This window comes from Drosophila mojavensis, unplaced genomic scaffold (genome assembly GCF_018153725.1).
Source record: "Drosophila mojavensis isolate 15081-1352.22 unplaced genomic scaffold, ASM1815372v1 contig_136, whole genome shotgun sequence".
Taxonomy (NCBI): domain Eukaryota; kingdom Metazoa; phylum Arthropoda; class Insecta; order Diptera; family Drosophilidae; genus Drosophila; species Drosophila mojavensis.
Window position 1 is genome coordinate 21340664 of NW_025318667.1, and position 14153 is coordinate 21354816.

General features: G+C 38.0%; 1 protein-coding gene across 12 annotated transcripts in view; it reads left to right on the forward strand.

The window, feature by feature from the left end:
- Positions 1-223: 223 nt before the first annotated feature.
- LOC6584411 (disks large 1 tumor suppressor protein) overlaps positions 224-14153 on the forward strand; it is a 33506-nt gene continuing 19576 nt past the window's right edge. For 4 of the 12 annotated variants that reach the window (XM_015161530.3, XM_015161524.3, XM_032732454.2 and 1 more), the window contains exons 1-5: positions 227-1204; positions 1610-1741; positions 2925-3049; positions 3769-3927; positions 9378-9566. In XM_015161530.3, coding sequence (XP_015017016.1) covers positions 325-1204; positions 1610-1741; positions 2925-3049; positions 3769-3927; positions 9378-9566 — 1485 coding nt within the window. In that variant the 5' untranslated portion in view covers positions 227-324. Of the gene's footprint in view, positions 1205-1609; positions 1742-2924; positions 3050-3768; positions 3928-9377; positions 9567-10628; positions 10730-12004; positions 12268-14153 lie in introns of those variants that run through there. The other 8 variants (XM_015161532.3, XM_015161531.3, XM_015161523.3 and 5 more) reach the window with 5 other exon arrangements.

A 14153-nucleotide genomic window follows, 5' to 3' on the forward strand; every position in this document is an offset into this window, starting at 1 on the left:
CTGTTGCCCGGTGAGCGGTTAACCAGGCGAACTAGCGGGCCAGCGGGCCAGCCGGCCAGCGGGCGGGGCCAGATACTAATTTTGCTTTCTGTTATATTTTATGTCGTTATTCTTTTTGGTTTTAAGTCAATCTTTATTGATTTATTGAACTAGTGCCGCACTCGCAGAGAAATCGTGTAGATGGTATATGGTTTATTTGGATGGGTATTATTAGGCAGTACGACAACGTCTCCGCACAGAGCAAGTGCTGGCGGAACACTTGAGCTGCCTTGCCTTGGCCTGACTTGACTTGACTTGTCTTGTCTTGTCTTGTGCTGTGGGGAAATGGACTCGGATACGGATTCGGATAGGGAGAAGAGCAGCGATCCCAATGAGGAGCTGCTGAGCAGCGATGATAAGACATTTCACGATGATGATGTTGATGATGATGATGAGGAGGAGAAGGACTCATCCGATCGGATCGATCCAATTAGGCGAATCGATGCGGAACAAGTGCAATCAACAGCAGAGCAACTGCTGGTGGTGCTCATGCAAGCGGAAGCCATAGAAATGCAACAGCAGCACGAACAACAACAACAACAACAACAGCAACAGCAGCAAATCGATGTCGAGGTGGATGTGACTGACATGTCAGTGGCAACAGCTTTGGAACCACCAACAGCCACTGCTGAACCACCTGGCCAGCGTGTGCCCGCCGAGCCACTGATTGCCAAGTATAGCGAGAGTGTGCGTGAGTCTGTGGAATGTTTCTACTCTGCCCAGGATCTGCTGGAGTATGGCCATATGCTGTCCACGGCGGAGCAGCGCACGCCGGATGTTGAGTCTGGCTATTTCGATAAGTCCGAGAGTGACGATGTCTCTCGCGAAGATTTCGAAGCTCACAGTGGCTGCTTGCGTCGTCCCAAAGGCGCCCATGCGCTGCCAATCCTCTCCAGCCAAGAGCTGGCATCCACAACTAGCAGCTCGGAGAGCTTGCGCATTGAGCTGAGCCGCTTCTGCAGCTCCATGGAAGCATTCGAGCTGCAGCAGCAGCAGCAACAGCAGCTGCAGGTGGAGGAGCGGCAGCAGCAGGAGGAGGAGGAAGAGGAGGAGCAGAAGCAGTTGCTCTTAAAAGAAACGGCCGCTGCTGGAGGGGATTTGGCTACGGACGAACGTTTCCTTGACACACAAAGTGAGCCATATGTTATGCAGGTGTTTAGCCTAGGTAAATTGAATGATTGGCCAAGCCAGCTACAGAAAGACAAAGCTCTAGCAAATAGACTATATAGGAGGGGTGGAAACATTTAATTTCTTTTCCGCCAGAGTTGGGGGAAAATATATTGAGAAATGGGCAATATACAAGAAATATACATACGAGTATATAGAAATGGGTATTATCTAAGAAATATTTACAGAAATGGGAAATATTTGAGAAATATTTATGGAAAGGGGAAATTTTGTTTAGGATTTTAGATAAAAATTGCACTTTTCAATGCAATCAGAATCACATTTCCTAGTGTCACTTTATCTAGTCTATATCTAGTTTCAAGTTTTCTCATCTATGTATATATCATGCTTAGAAAATTAGGTCTAACAATTGTAATACTCAAATTTTCTTCAAACTTTGCAGAAGCTCATCGAGCCCTTGAATTGCTCGAGGATTATCATGCGCGTCTCTCGGAGCCACAGGACCGTGCGCTGCGTATTGCCATCGAACGTGTGATTCGCATCTTTAAGTCTCGCCTATTTCAAGCGCTACTAGGTGAGTGTATTACAATAGATATATAGGGCTCTATATGTATATACTATATGGTAGCTAATAAACTATAGAGTTCTGCACTCTAAGCAAAGTTCTCATTGCATATCTTCAGTATGTGCAATGGGATTATGTTTTTATCTATCGAAACTCCCAACACATATACAGTTTCTCATCTCAGATGGAGAACTCTGTCGTATGCGAGCTGCTTCCAGAATATATTTAAGTGTTTGCTCAAGATATGCTTGAGCTGATAAGTCTTGGGTTTTTTTTTTTTTTTTTTTTTTGGATTAGGTTTCATCCAAAATTTCCAAATGCTGTGCATACAGTTCGCTCGTATTCTCCCTCCTCCTCCTCTCTCCCTCCTTCTTGTTCTGGCTTTTGAGCTGACTCAAGCGAATTGAAGCAGCTCAAGCAGCTCGTTAAATCGGATCCATAACTTGATACACACACTCGAGTCGAGCGTTGCATAAACAAACGACTCGTCGATAACGCCAAGTCGATTCTTAGCTAATAGCTCGATATGCATGTATACAAAACAATGTATCTTGGAGGGGCTGGGGCTGGCTCTGTGCTATATAGCCATAGCTATATATGCATTCCGCTTCCTTCTGGCCACACACGTCGCCGTCTCGACCATGGACACAGCTGTGGATATTGACGTGTGCAGGAAATTAAATGGACGCATTCACATTTTTACGTTTAGGCCACTTGACTTTGGGGCTGCTTATTGATGAGCTGGGCGTGACTACGCCCACACACACAGACAGACAGAACCACGAACCGACCCACTGAGGCTTGACCTAAAAACATGTTATGTGCTCATCATATCGTCCGTTATTTCCCACTTCCACCAAGGCGATATACAAAATTCAAATTGAGTTCGAGCAGATTGCATTTAATAGTAGTACTGCAAATACCCTGTAAGGTAGATCAAGTTGTGTTTATTTTTTTTTTAGAATTGGATTAATTTAATGTTGTAATTTTCGTATTAAACTTCTAAATTAGTTTATTTTATTTTAGTTTTATTTCTAGTTCTAAAACAAAAATTTTACTTTGAAAAAAAAAAAAACAGTATATTTTTCGTTAATAATAATCTAAAGATTTAATAGTAAATCAAATGTATAATACACATTTTTATAATATAATATATAAAAATAATATTATATTATTAATTTGCCTCTTACAGATATACAAGAATTCTATGAATTAACATTATTGGATGACTCAAAGAGCATACAACAAAAGACCGCCGAAACCTTGCAAATTGCGACCAAATGGGAAAAAGATGGACAAGCGACAAAGATAGCCGATGTAAGTGGAGAAAGAGCTAACTATATAGTATATAGAATACATAGTATATATGATATGTATATCTATTCTGTTCTTAGATCTATAGACTGATCGTTGTAACTAGACTCGGTGTCGTAGATGTTGAGCTGAAAAATTGTATTATAATGAGATTATAGTACTCCTTGGAGAACACGATTCTCCAGCTCAAACTTAATGTTAGCTTCTAGATTTATGTATTTTTGTTTTCTTTATGTATAAAATATATATATATATATATATATATATATATATATATATATATATATATATATATATATATATATATATATATATATATATATATATATATATATATATATATATATATATATATATGTGTGTTGTGTGGTACTTAGCTATAGGAATCCTATCTATATAGTTATATATGCGTGCCTTAGAGCCTTTCGATATCGTTTGAGATATATGTATTTTTTGAATCATTTAATCATATAATCATTTTTCGATCTATATAATTTTACTTCCTTATACATATAGAAACATCCGTTCTTCATAAGTTTTCCTGTTTTCAAACTGTGTTTAGCCAACCTAAATATTTCGAACTCTATGCTCATGTTGCTCTCTATCTGTTTTAATCTTTCTCTTTATCTCTATCTATCTCTCTCTCTCTCTCTCTAACTCTCTCTCACTCTGTCTCTATCTTATGTCTTTAATCTTCTATCTACTTAACCCACTCTATGCAGTTTATAAAAACTACCAATCTAAATCGCAATTGCGTCTATGAACTTAACAACGATGCCACAAATCCCAATCCAAGTTCAAATCTTAATCAAACGGTGAACGCGGCCGCGCAAGCCGAGGCCTTGAGCAGAACATTTAAAAATGAATTGGAAGAGATTTTGGTAAGCGCATTAACTCATTATCATAAATAACATTATCCATACAACTACAACTACTCATATCATACATATTATCTATGCCTATTGATAAACATGCTATATACATCCATATGTATATACAGAGGGTAGAAAATTTGTCTTAAGACTTAAATAGAGCTAATAGAGCTTTAAGCTTATGTCTGATAAACAGTATATAAAGCTATATTTCTTCAATGAAAGCTCCAATTTTAATGAAATAATTATTTTTTATTAGTTAAGATGAAGAAAATTTTAAATTATAAATTTTCATTTAATAAGATTACATCAAAATGGTTGATTTGAATAAGTATGGATGCTACGAATTTAAAAAATATTTCAAGGAAGCGGAATAGCTCAAGGAATAAAGCTAAGCTCAATTAGGCGGAAGTGTATTTGTGTGCCTAAGGCTAAGGCTAAGCAATATTCTTCAAGCTCTTTTACCACTCAGAATTATTTATATGACACCTAAGAGTGCCCTAAATGGGTGTGCACGACTAGGATAATACCTTGAATATATACTGAAAGAGTCATTCCAATCATTAGAATTGACATATCAAACTATACATATGACATCTATTGTGTGAGGCGGAAGGTGTCGAAGTTACGAAATATATTATTTATGATCAGACTGCGAAATGCACATATGCTTAAAATGAAGACTTCAACATATTTATTTGTAAAGAGTATTTTGTAAAAGTGTATATATATAAGCATAATTATATATTAAGTTTTTTTTTTCAATATGGATTATCTGTTACTTAACTTATATGTCATAAAGAAACTAACTTTATGACATCATTAAATGAAATGAGACTGCAGATAAACGTCCATCTTTATGCTAGAGGATAAGTAAAACAAATTGTTGTTTTGGTTTGCTTAGTTTGCTTTAGTTTAGTTTGTGTTTGAATGATGACTTTACTTGAATTAGTTCCAAATTGATTGATGGCTTGCGAGGCGAGAGATCTGGACGGCTGCTAATGGCGGTACTACAACATGAATATTAACAGTTAAACATCATATATATATAGATATTATATATATAATATAATATATAAATTATATATGTATATAACTATATATACAACAGTTTAGCTAACTGAAAGTTCTGTTTGCGTGCGTAAAGGAGCGTAAATTTGAAATCGGTATGCCGTTCGCATGCAAAGGCAAAGGCAAAAGCAAAAGCAAAGCCAATGGCAAAGGCAAAGGAAGTTGAAGCAAAGTTTTTGCTCCGGAAGTGCCCAACTAGGCAAGTGTCAAAACATTTGAGGCGGGTCACTTTTACAGGTTTTTACTGTAATACAAGCACTGATTGCTTTTATCGCCAGCTCTCACTGTCGCCCTCACTCGCTTTCCCTCTCTTTCTCTCTTCTTCTCTTTCTGCTGCACGCTCGCTGCCTCTGCTTAAGCTGTTTCTGTGTGGGTCTGTGTGTAGCCAAGCAACCGTTAGGCACACGCGCACACCCGCACACTCGTACTCATTCACACACACATGCATATGCACTCATACAAACAACTTTAAATTTGATAAGGACTTAACTGTTACCGTCGTCTGTTTCGTATTTGCAACATGATTTGTGTTGACCCAGTCAGGGGCAGAATAACGGGAACATGTTGTACAAGTGGGCGGCTGGGCGGTCGTAGCGTAGACCGTCACGCTTTAGCTCGTGGCCCGGATTCGGGTTCGGGTTCGGTTTCGGTTTCGGGTTTGGGTTCGAGTCCGCAGTCATTCGTCCGTTTGTCGTTATGTCCTGCGCCGACGCCCTGCTTTTGTTATTGTACAGGCGATATCCAGGCGAAGGTACGTACGTATTATGCTGTTGACATGCGTAGTACGTTAACGTAAAACGTAAAACTCAACGTAAGTTGAACGTGTGTACATATGCTAAATTGTAAACGATGTCTATGCAAATGTAGCGACAGCTTTTGCTGATTTTTTTCTTTTGACCTGATTGCACGCCGATAGCTGATAGGTTTGAGGGTGTGTCTCTGTGTGTGTGCGAGCTCTTAAGGATGTGCTCATGCAACAAATGCAATATCATCAATTGTTCAACAGCCGTGCTTAACGTATTAACTAGTACAAGGCGGCACATTGCTCAAACGCCCAATACAGACCTTTCTGCAAGCCCCCACCCCCTGCCCACTAACGACGTCTTTAGCTGTTGTTGTTGTTGCTTTTGTTATTGCTGCTGCTGCTGCTGCTGTTGTTGCTGTTGCTGTTGCTGCTGGCATTGGCGATTCGTGCGTCGCGCGTGGCAGTAACAGCAGCGCTGTCGACGTGTCGAGTCGCACAACTTTCGCGTATCCGTCAACTGTCCCCGTCTCTCTGTTTTCTGTCTCCGCTTCCTGTGCCCGTCCGTCTCTGTTCTTTCGTCTTTGGCCAACGTCTTTTTGCGCCCCATCGTGTGCAAATTGCCCGGCATTTCCAAATTGGTTCGACTCGACGATTTAACCACCTTTGGCGCGCGTGCCTCCACATAGCGGCTGTGCGTGCGTGTGTGTGTTTAGAATATTTAATAAATTTGCTTTAAAAAATTAAAGCTAGAGTTGTGAACAATTTGATATGTATATTTCAAAAATAAGTCCTAAAAAATACCATGCCTTAGCCATTAACACATTATAAATGCATAATTGTTCAACACTAGCAGCGCGCAAAAGAAAAATACAATTACATATTTTTGGCACTTTGTAAATTGCACACTTTCCAGTGCTGCATACACATACACACACACACACATACTCCCACAGCATGTGGCGTACAGCTGTTAAGCATCAATGATGTACACACGCACATACAGTTTTTGTTAGGGCTGCTAATTACATGTTGCTATCCCGCTTCAACGCCTTTTCGCTGTTCAACTAAAAAAGGAAAGCTGAAAAAAAAACCAAGCAAATGTCATCCATACTCAACATGGATGCTCTCAATGTTAAACGTTGTCATAGTTTACAGAGGGTATAAATTGTGCGCTGATCTCAACGCTAAATGGTTTTACCTGTAAACTAAATGTACATGTCTGTACATATGTATATATATATATATATACACATATAGGTATACATATATACATACATATAGTATTGTATTTACTGTATATTACGTATACGCCTTGGCAAAGTATTCACAAAATACATAAATTTTCGTTGTCTCTCCACTTGTACGCAGACATATTAACATACATACATATATTTGTATATATAAATGTATGTATATGTATGCATATACATATATTCATATGTACATTAATTCGCTCGTCTTTGGGCTTTTCATTCAGTTTTTCTCCGCTGGCATTGGGCAACTTATTAAAACAACAGCAAATTATATATGTACATATACCTATCTATATATACAATATATCTATGTATACATGTATATATCTGACTCTTCTGTTTTGTTTTGGCATCTTACTTGATTGCCGCCCGTCGTCGCGTTCCGTCTTTGTTGTCTTACGCCAGTTTTTCGCGCACATTCGATAGAAGCGCTAAGAAACGCGGCTTTTTCTATTGTGATATCCGGAATTATACATTTGTATAAACATATAAATATATATATTAATATATATAGGTATATTCCTGTGCGTTGTTGATTTATGGGCTCGCGTTTCGATCGGTCACGCAAGCTAATGCTTAATCCAATCTATAGATACAGTCAGAGAATAGAGTGAATAGCAAAAAGTAAAATTCATTTTTGAAGGATTACGAATATGCAGTTGGCATAGATATATACATATACATTCCTACATGTATACATACATAGACATGTACATATATTTGTAAAAGTATCCATTTCGTGGAATACGCACACAAACAGATTTCAATTACTTTTTATGTGTGAGCGCACATTTTGGTCCACCCCAAAGTAGACACATACACTCCGATACCATTGACAGTGTAAGAAAAAAATATAATAATTGAAGAATATCAAATTCAATTGAATTATCTGCTTCTTCACTAATTTCACTAGAAGCAATCAAGCATCACATTCTGAAGTGTACCTAATCAAATGCCGCGGAGTGTGCAGCTATAAACATCCATACATATGCCTGTTTTAGTTGCCAGATTTTTATTTGATGTCTTTTCGGGCTGTTCAACATGTGAACTTATAGTCTGTTGCAAATACAATATACACTCACACACACATACATGGGATTGTGCACGTGTGTGTAAATAGACAAATAAATAGGTAAAAATATTCCTCGTACGCTCAAATCAAGTCAAGCAAAGAAAAGAATCTATGGGAAATGAATACATCTACAATTATTGTATATACACACACAAACATATGCACATGTATAAGTTCTATACGAGATTTACATACATACATATGTACATCCAGTTTCCTTTATGTTTACACACACACACAGCATCCGCACGCACACGCACACGCACACACAGCAGCTTTAAGCTGAGGATGTCGAAAATGAAAGTTGAGCTTGAGGGTGGATGTTGAGGCACGTACACACACACACACACATATACGCACAGTCTCATATACACACACAAACACAACTTGTTGCTTGCTTTTGCTCTTGAGAGTTTTTATACAATAACTGTGTATTACAATATGTACTTAGGCAAAGAATAACAAGCTGTAAATTCAACACGCTCAAAATACATAAAAAGTAACTTTATTCCAGTGCTTTTGTGTGCGTGTGCGCGTGTGCGTGTACGTATTTGCGTGAGCTTGTATGTTTGTTAAATTGTAAATGCAACGCTGTGGGAAATTTTTAAAGCCCGAACTACTAAATAAAAAAGTACTTTTCACAACATGATCGATTGGGTATCGATAGTGCGGCATTCGCGACGACGTTTCTCCAATTATGTTGGTGCGCGGTCGCCGGTACGAATGCGTCGACGTCGACGTCAGTTGACTGCACCGCCGCCACCGTCACAGCAGCAGCAGCAGCAGCACCAACAACAGCAGCAACAACAGCATCAACAACACCAACAACAACAACAGCATAAATCTCGTCTACAGGAGAAGAAAGCTAAGGAGCAGCAGGAAATCGATGCCGACGGCGATAGCAGCAGCGTTAGCGGCCGTTACGTTTGCTGCTGTTCCAACGTAAGGCAATCGTATTATATATCACTCATACATTGATGGCAAGAAAAAATACGTCGAGCGTTGCTAGAATTAATTTAAATAACATTTAACTGATGTGATTATGTTATGGATAAGCTTTTAGGGAAATCAATTAGCAATAGAAAGCGCATATTTATAAGACTAGAGCTTTGTTTGGAGCTCAAGATTGTATACTTTTATTATTAAATTTGAAGTATCTCTTTTAAGATCTTTTTGACCTATATCGGTTAGCAATTAATATACTTCAAATTGATTTAACGTTTCCTATGTCTCGTCAAGTGTTACTTGAGTATTTTCTTGAAATGTCTGTCAAGTGTTAATGCATTCTTTCATTTATATAAATATTTATCTTTCGCAGAACCAACGCATGCGCATTGAGTCCGATTGCGAGACTGCCAAAGATGCTGCAGCCGACGATGCTGGCATTCAACAAGTGCGCAACTCGCGTTCACCCCAGCAGCAGCAACAGCAGCAGGTGGTACAACAGTTGCAGCAACACCTTAGCCAATCACAGTCCACGGCAGCAGCTAGAAGCGGTACTCAGATAGTAAGTGGCTGCAATTGAATGAATTATGTTTGCTCACTGCCCATAGCTACAGCTAAATCATGTCACACTAATGCTCCAGTTGAGAACAATTATGGAAAAAAAAAACTTAGAGAAGGCTATAAAAACTGCCACAGGGCAAAGCCAATGACTCTAAATTGCCAAACATTCCAAAAAATATGCTGAAATCAAATAATAATAACAATAAAAATAAAGACCGGATGGCCAAAATCGCACACAAATCGTTTGGCCATAGTTAATTTCGCTTAATTAGGCGCTTGAGTTCGAATGAAATAAAATGGCTGCCAATACCGCTTGTTTCCGTTTCCGCTCAAACTGTTGCTACACAGCCTTTGTAGATTATTTCATTAATTGTAATTGAAACCTAACCAGTGTTTTTTTTTTGTCCTTACTTTTATTATATTCAGTTAATGTTCGTTGTAATATTGTATTAATATGTTATTACCCTGTATTCTTATATTCTCACAATTTTCCAATCACGTTATTTTCAATAAATATATTTTTTATACATATTTTTTATTTGTTCACATTAATATTGATATCATCTATAATTTTGGGCATGTCTATGTTCTTATACTGTGTTACTATAAGATTATGTACTTATGTATTTAAGAAGCCATTAAAAACAATTGAATCAATTTTTCTAATACAATGTTTTTATTCTGATTGTTTGATTTGAAAATATTATGGTTTGTATAATTTAAGATCTTTATTTTTTGTTTAGATTTATTTCACTTTTAATGTTGGTTATTATATTAAAGATATAATGTTGTTTTTGTCACTCTCATACATTCAGAGCACTGTAAATGTTATTTATTTTAATTGTTGACCTAGATTTGTAGTTTGAATGGGTTTCACTATTAACCATCTATGGTTAGTAGTTTCACCTATCCACTGGCTGCTTTTGCACAATTTCCATTTAAATATTTTGAATTTCGCGCCTAGCTTACAATCAACTCTGATTTATATTCGAAGAAAGTTTTGCTAACACTGGATGTTGCGATCGTTGGTATCGATAGACGGGCTTAAGGCTATCGATCTTTAGTCCCGTCTCTAGTGATCCAAGCGCAAGCGTCACTCCCTTGATAAAAATGTAAAAAGTAAACACGTCGATGCTTACTAATTGTGCGTGTCAATGTGCAATCGTATGTAAAAATAAATTTAAATTAGCGTGCATTATTAATCAACAAAACCGATAGTATAGTGTAATAACTTCGAGGCCCTCTAAGCTACAAACTATATAGTTTGGTGCTGCCAGTCAAAACTGTTGATGTAGCAGCGGTAATATAACCGGTTACGCATACCAAAACACCACGACGATAGTTTGTTAGCATGCTAGAGGTGGGTCGGGATTGTAGGCTCGGCAACAATCGAACGGTTGCGCAGCTCTAGTCAGTCGCTGGCTCGCTAGAAAAATGCCAACAACACAACACGGGAAAAGAAGCAGGCATCGCATAATTGCGGCGTAAACGCATTAAGAAAATACATAAACGGTCTGTGAAAATCAGCGCCAGCAAGCCTATATACAAAATCAATGCGAACCGCGAGTAGAAATGTGCGTGTTTTATTTAGAAATGTGCTCGAATGTGACCTGAAAAAAATCCAGAACAAAAGCAAAACTCCTCTGTACATAAAATATTAATGTTTATAAATTTATACATAGATACGTGCCACAAACCACAAACCATAACAAAGTGTAATCAATGAAAAATTGGCTATCATAAAAACAGCTAAAACAAAAATAATGTATTAAAGTTGTGCCTTTTAGCTTGCGCTACTTTTTTATTTTTTACATTCGTCAGAACCGCGTACATATACGCTCACACATACATTTATACGCGTACGTTCATACACTCGTATGTATGTAGTCTATACACATGCAAGGCATAGCGCAAAAAATACCAAAATAGTCGGCGGTTGACACAGAGAGTGAGAGCCGAGAGCATTGCGACTGTTGATTTTTTTTTTGTTTTTTTGTTTTTTTGCTACTTACTCTGGCAAACAATAAATAAATATGTGTGTATGTAATTTGGAAAGCATAACATGAATGTATATATGTGTGTGCGATTAGAAGATTCTCTCACGCTCAGTAACAGAAACAGAACAAACGGTGCCCAGCAAGTTTTTAGCGATAGTTGTAGTTAGAACTCGCTCACGTTGGCAACGCGCCGCTTGTCTGTGTTGCTCTTACATATTTATTAGTTGTTATTATTTACTTATTTTTTTTTCGTTTTGCCTTTTTTTAAATTATTTTTTGCGTCTTGTGTGGATGACACTTGTTAGTGAGTCACGCGGCGGCGAGCGAGAGTGCAAGTAACATACGCTTATGTATGTATTTGTGGGCGTGTGTACGTGTGTACGCTTATACTTTATATTAAACGCAAAGCTAAAGGGAAATTTATAACATTTTGTTTGCTTAGCACGTAGTGAACGAACGAAACGTTGCGACGTAACAATAATAAACGTAAACGTTTACGCGACTGCGACGTCACTCTACCGGCATTTGTGATTGTCTTACGTTACGTGCAACGTTCATTGCTGTGTGCGAGAGAGAGTGAGTGAGTGAGAACAAGCGCGTTGTGATAATAATATGACTACACGCAAAAAGAAGCGTCAGGATGGAAGCAGCGGCGGCGGTGGCGGCTTCATTAAGAAAGTCTCATCACTATTCAATTTGGATTCGGTAATGAAAAAGTGCAAATAAAGTAAATTAAAAAAGAAAACACTAAGTATTTACAAAATAGATCAAATGTTCCATGCTGATCAAACTTGATATTGATATGTTAGATAGTTATCCCTGCCCCTGCCCCTGCCCCAGCCCCTGGTCTATTTATTTATGCAATATTTTCATTCCACGGCAGCTAACAAAGTTTTCGGATCGTTTTATATATATTCTCAATGATGATTCCATGGTTTATTTTTAAATTCCGCCATATATTCAGACAGCATAAAAAGTATAACAACAAAGGCAACAAGCAAATTCTCTCAGTGCGTCTTTGTCGTCGCATTTGTATGTCAAAATTTCAGTGAATAAACAAATTGTCTTTACGCATGCGTAACTCAATTTCTCCCAATGACACATGCATATACATACATACATATATATATTTATATATAAGTAGGCAAAGTAGTTGCGAATGGGCGTACAATGTAGAATTTGCAAAAATGACAGCTGCATCTTTCTCTCGCTCTTTCTAACTTCCTCTCCTCTGCATGCCGCCACGCATAGTGTCACCTACTTAACTGTGCATGCATGCATGTGTGTATGTGTGTATGCATATATGCATCGGCATGTGCGTGTGTAAACACGACGTCCGTTTGCTCATCTAGTGTCTCTTGCTCTCGCACTCGCACTCGCTCTCTCGCTCGCTCTCTTTCCCTTACTAGATCGCTCAAAATAGAACTCGCTCGTCTTCACAATTAGCGGCTGCCTTGAGCACCACCCAAATACAACAACAAAAGCTCAATGGGCTCTCTTAACGGTGTTTGCTTGAATAAGCAGGCAGACACATACTCATATCCATTTAACTACAGTGTGTGCTCGATATGAGAAACAGCTCTACTCTAAATTGAGCTTAATTATCGAGATTCGATTGACAATTAGTGTTAATCACTTCATTTAATGCTAAATATATACTATACGTACATATTTCAGTTACTCATATGATTTATTCAAAGAGTCTAGCAAATGACTGCAAATTCTTAAATCGCTGCACGTCTTCTAATTTGTATACAGTTTGAATATTATTTGTTTGCCTTTTTTGGCAACCAGATGGAAGGACAACAATGTTGATATTGAACCACATTTGGGGGGCAGTTTTGATTGGCTTTGGCTGCCGGTGGAGGTGCAGGTGTCGATTCATTTAGGCATAGTATATATACCCATTCAGATATATGTACATACATAGATAAAATTGGCATTGTGGTCATTTCATACACATCGGCAATACGTGTGCGTGTGTGTGTGAGCGCATGCAGTTGGCTTTGCGTCAAATCGTCACAGGGTTCCAATCAGACCAAAAGTGAAGTAATGCGAGCGAGAGGCAGAAAGAGAGCATAGGACGTATAATCCACACCCAACCAAACATTTCGTACTCATTCGCATTTGGTGGCAATTCACGGAACCATATTTGGAGCCTATATATGCATACATATAAGTATGTATGTGTATACCTGTATATATATGTAGAAGTACACCTATAATCAGTGTAATAGAAGCAGTAATACAATAAAACAGTTTTTTCTTCTTAATATTACGATAGTAAAATAAACAAAAAATTGTAATAGTAGAGTAGGGTGGCCGATAGTCTGCCTAAGCAGTACTTAATAATGGATAATCTTATAGACAAGCTTGACTGTAGTTAACATATTCAGAAAACTAAACGCACTGCTAATTCAAGGTGTAACTATTTTTTTGTTTTTTTGTTTATAGAAGAATATTTACTCATGCTACTTTAGCAAGTGCTGCCTTGTATCTGCCGTTAAGTAAATAAACCGTAATTGCCACACTCTGAAACTGGAACTCGTACATAAATATGTATGTATGTGCGTGCGTGTGTGTGTGTGTGT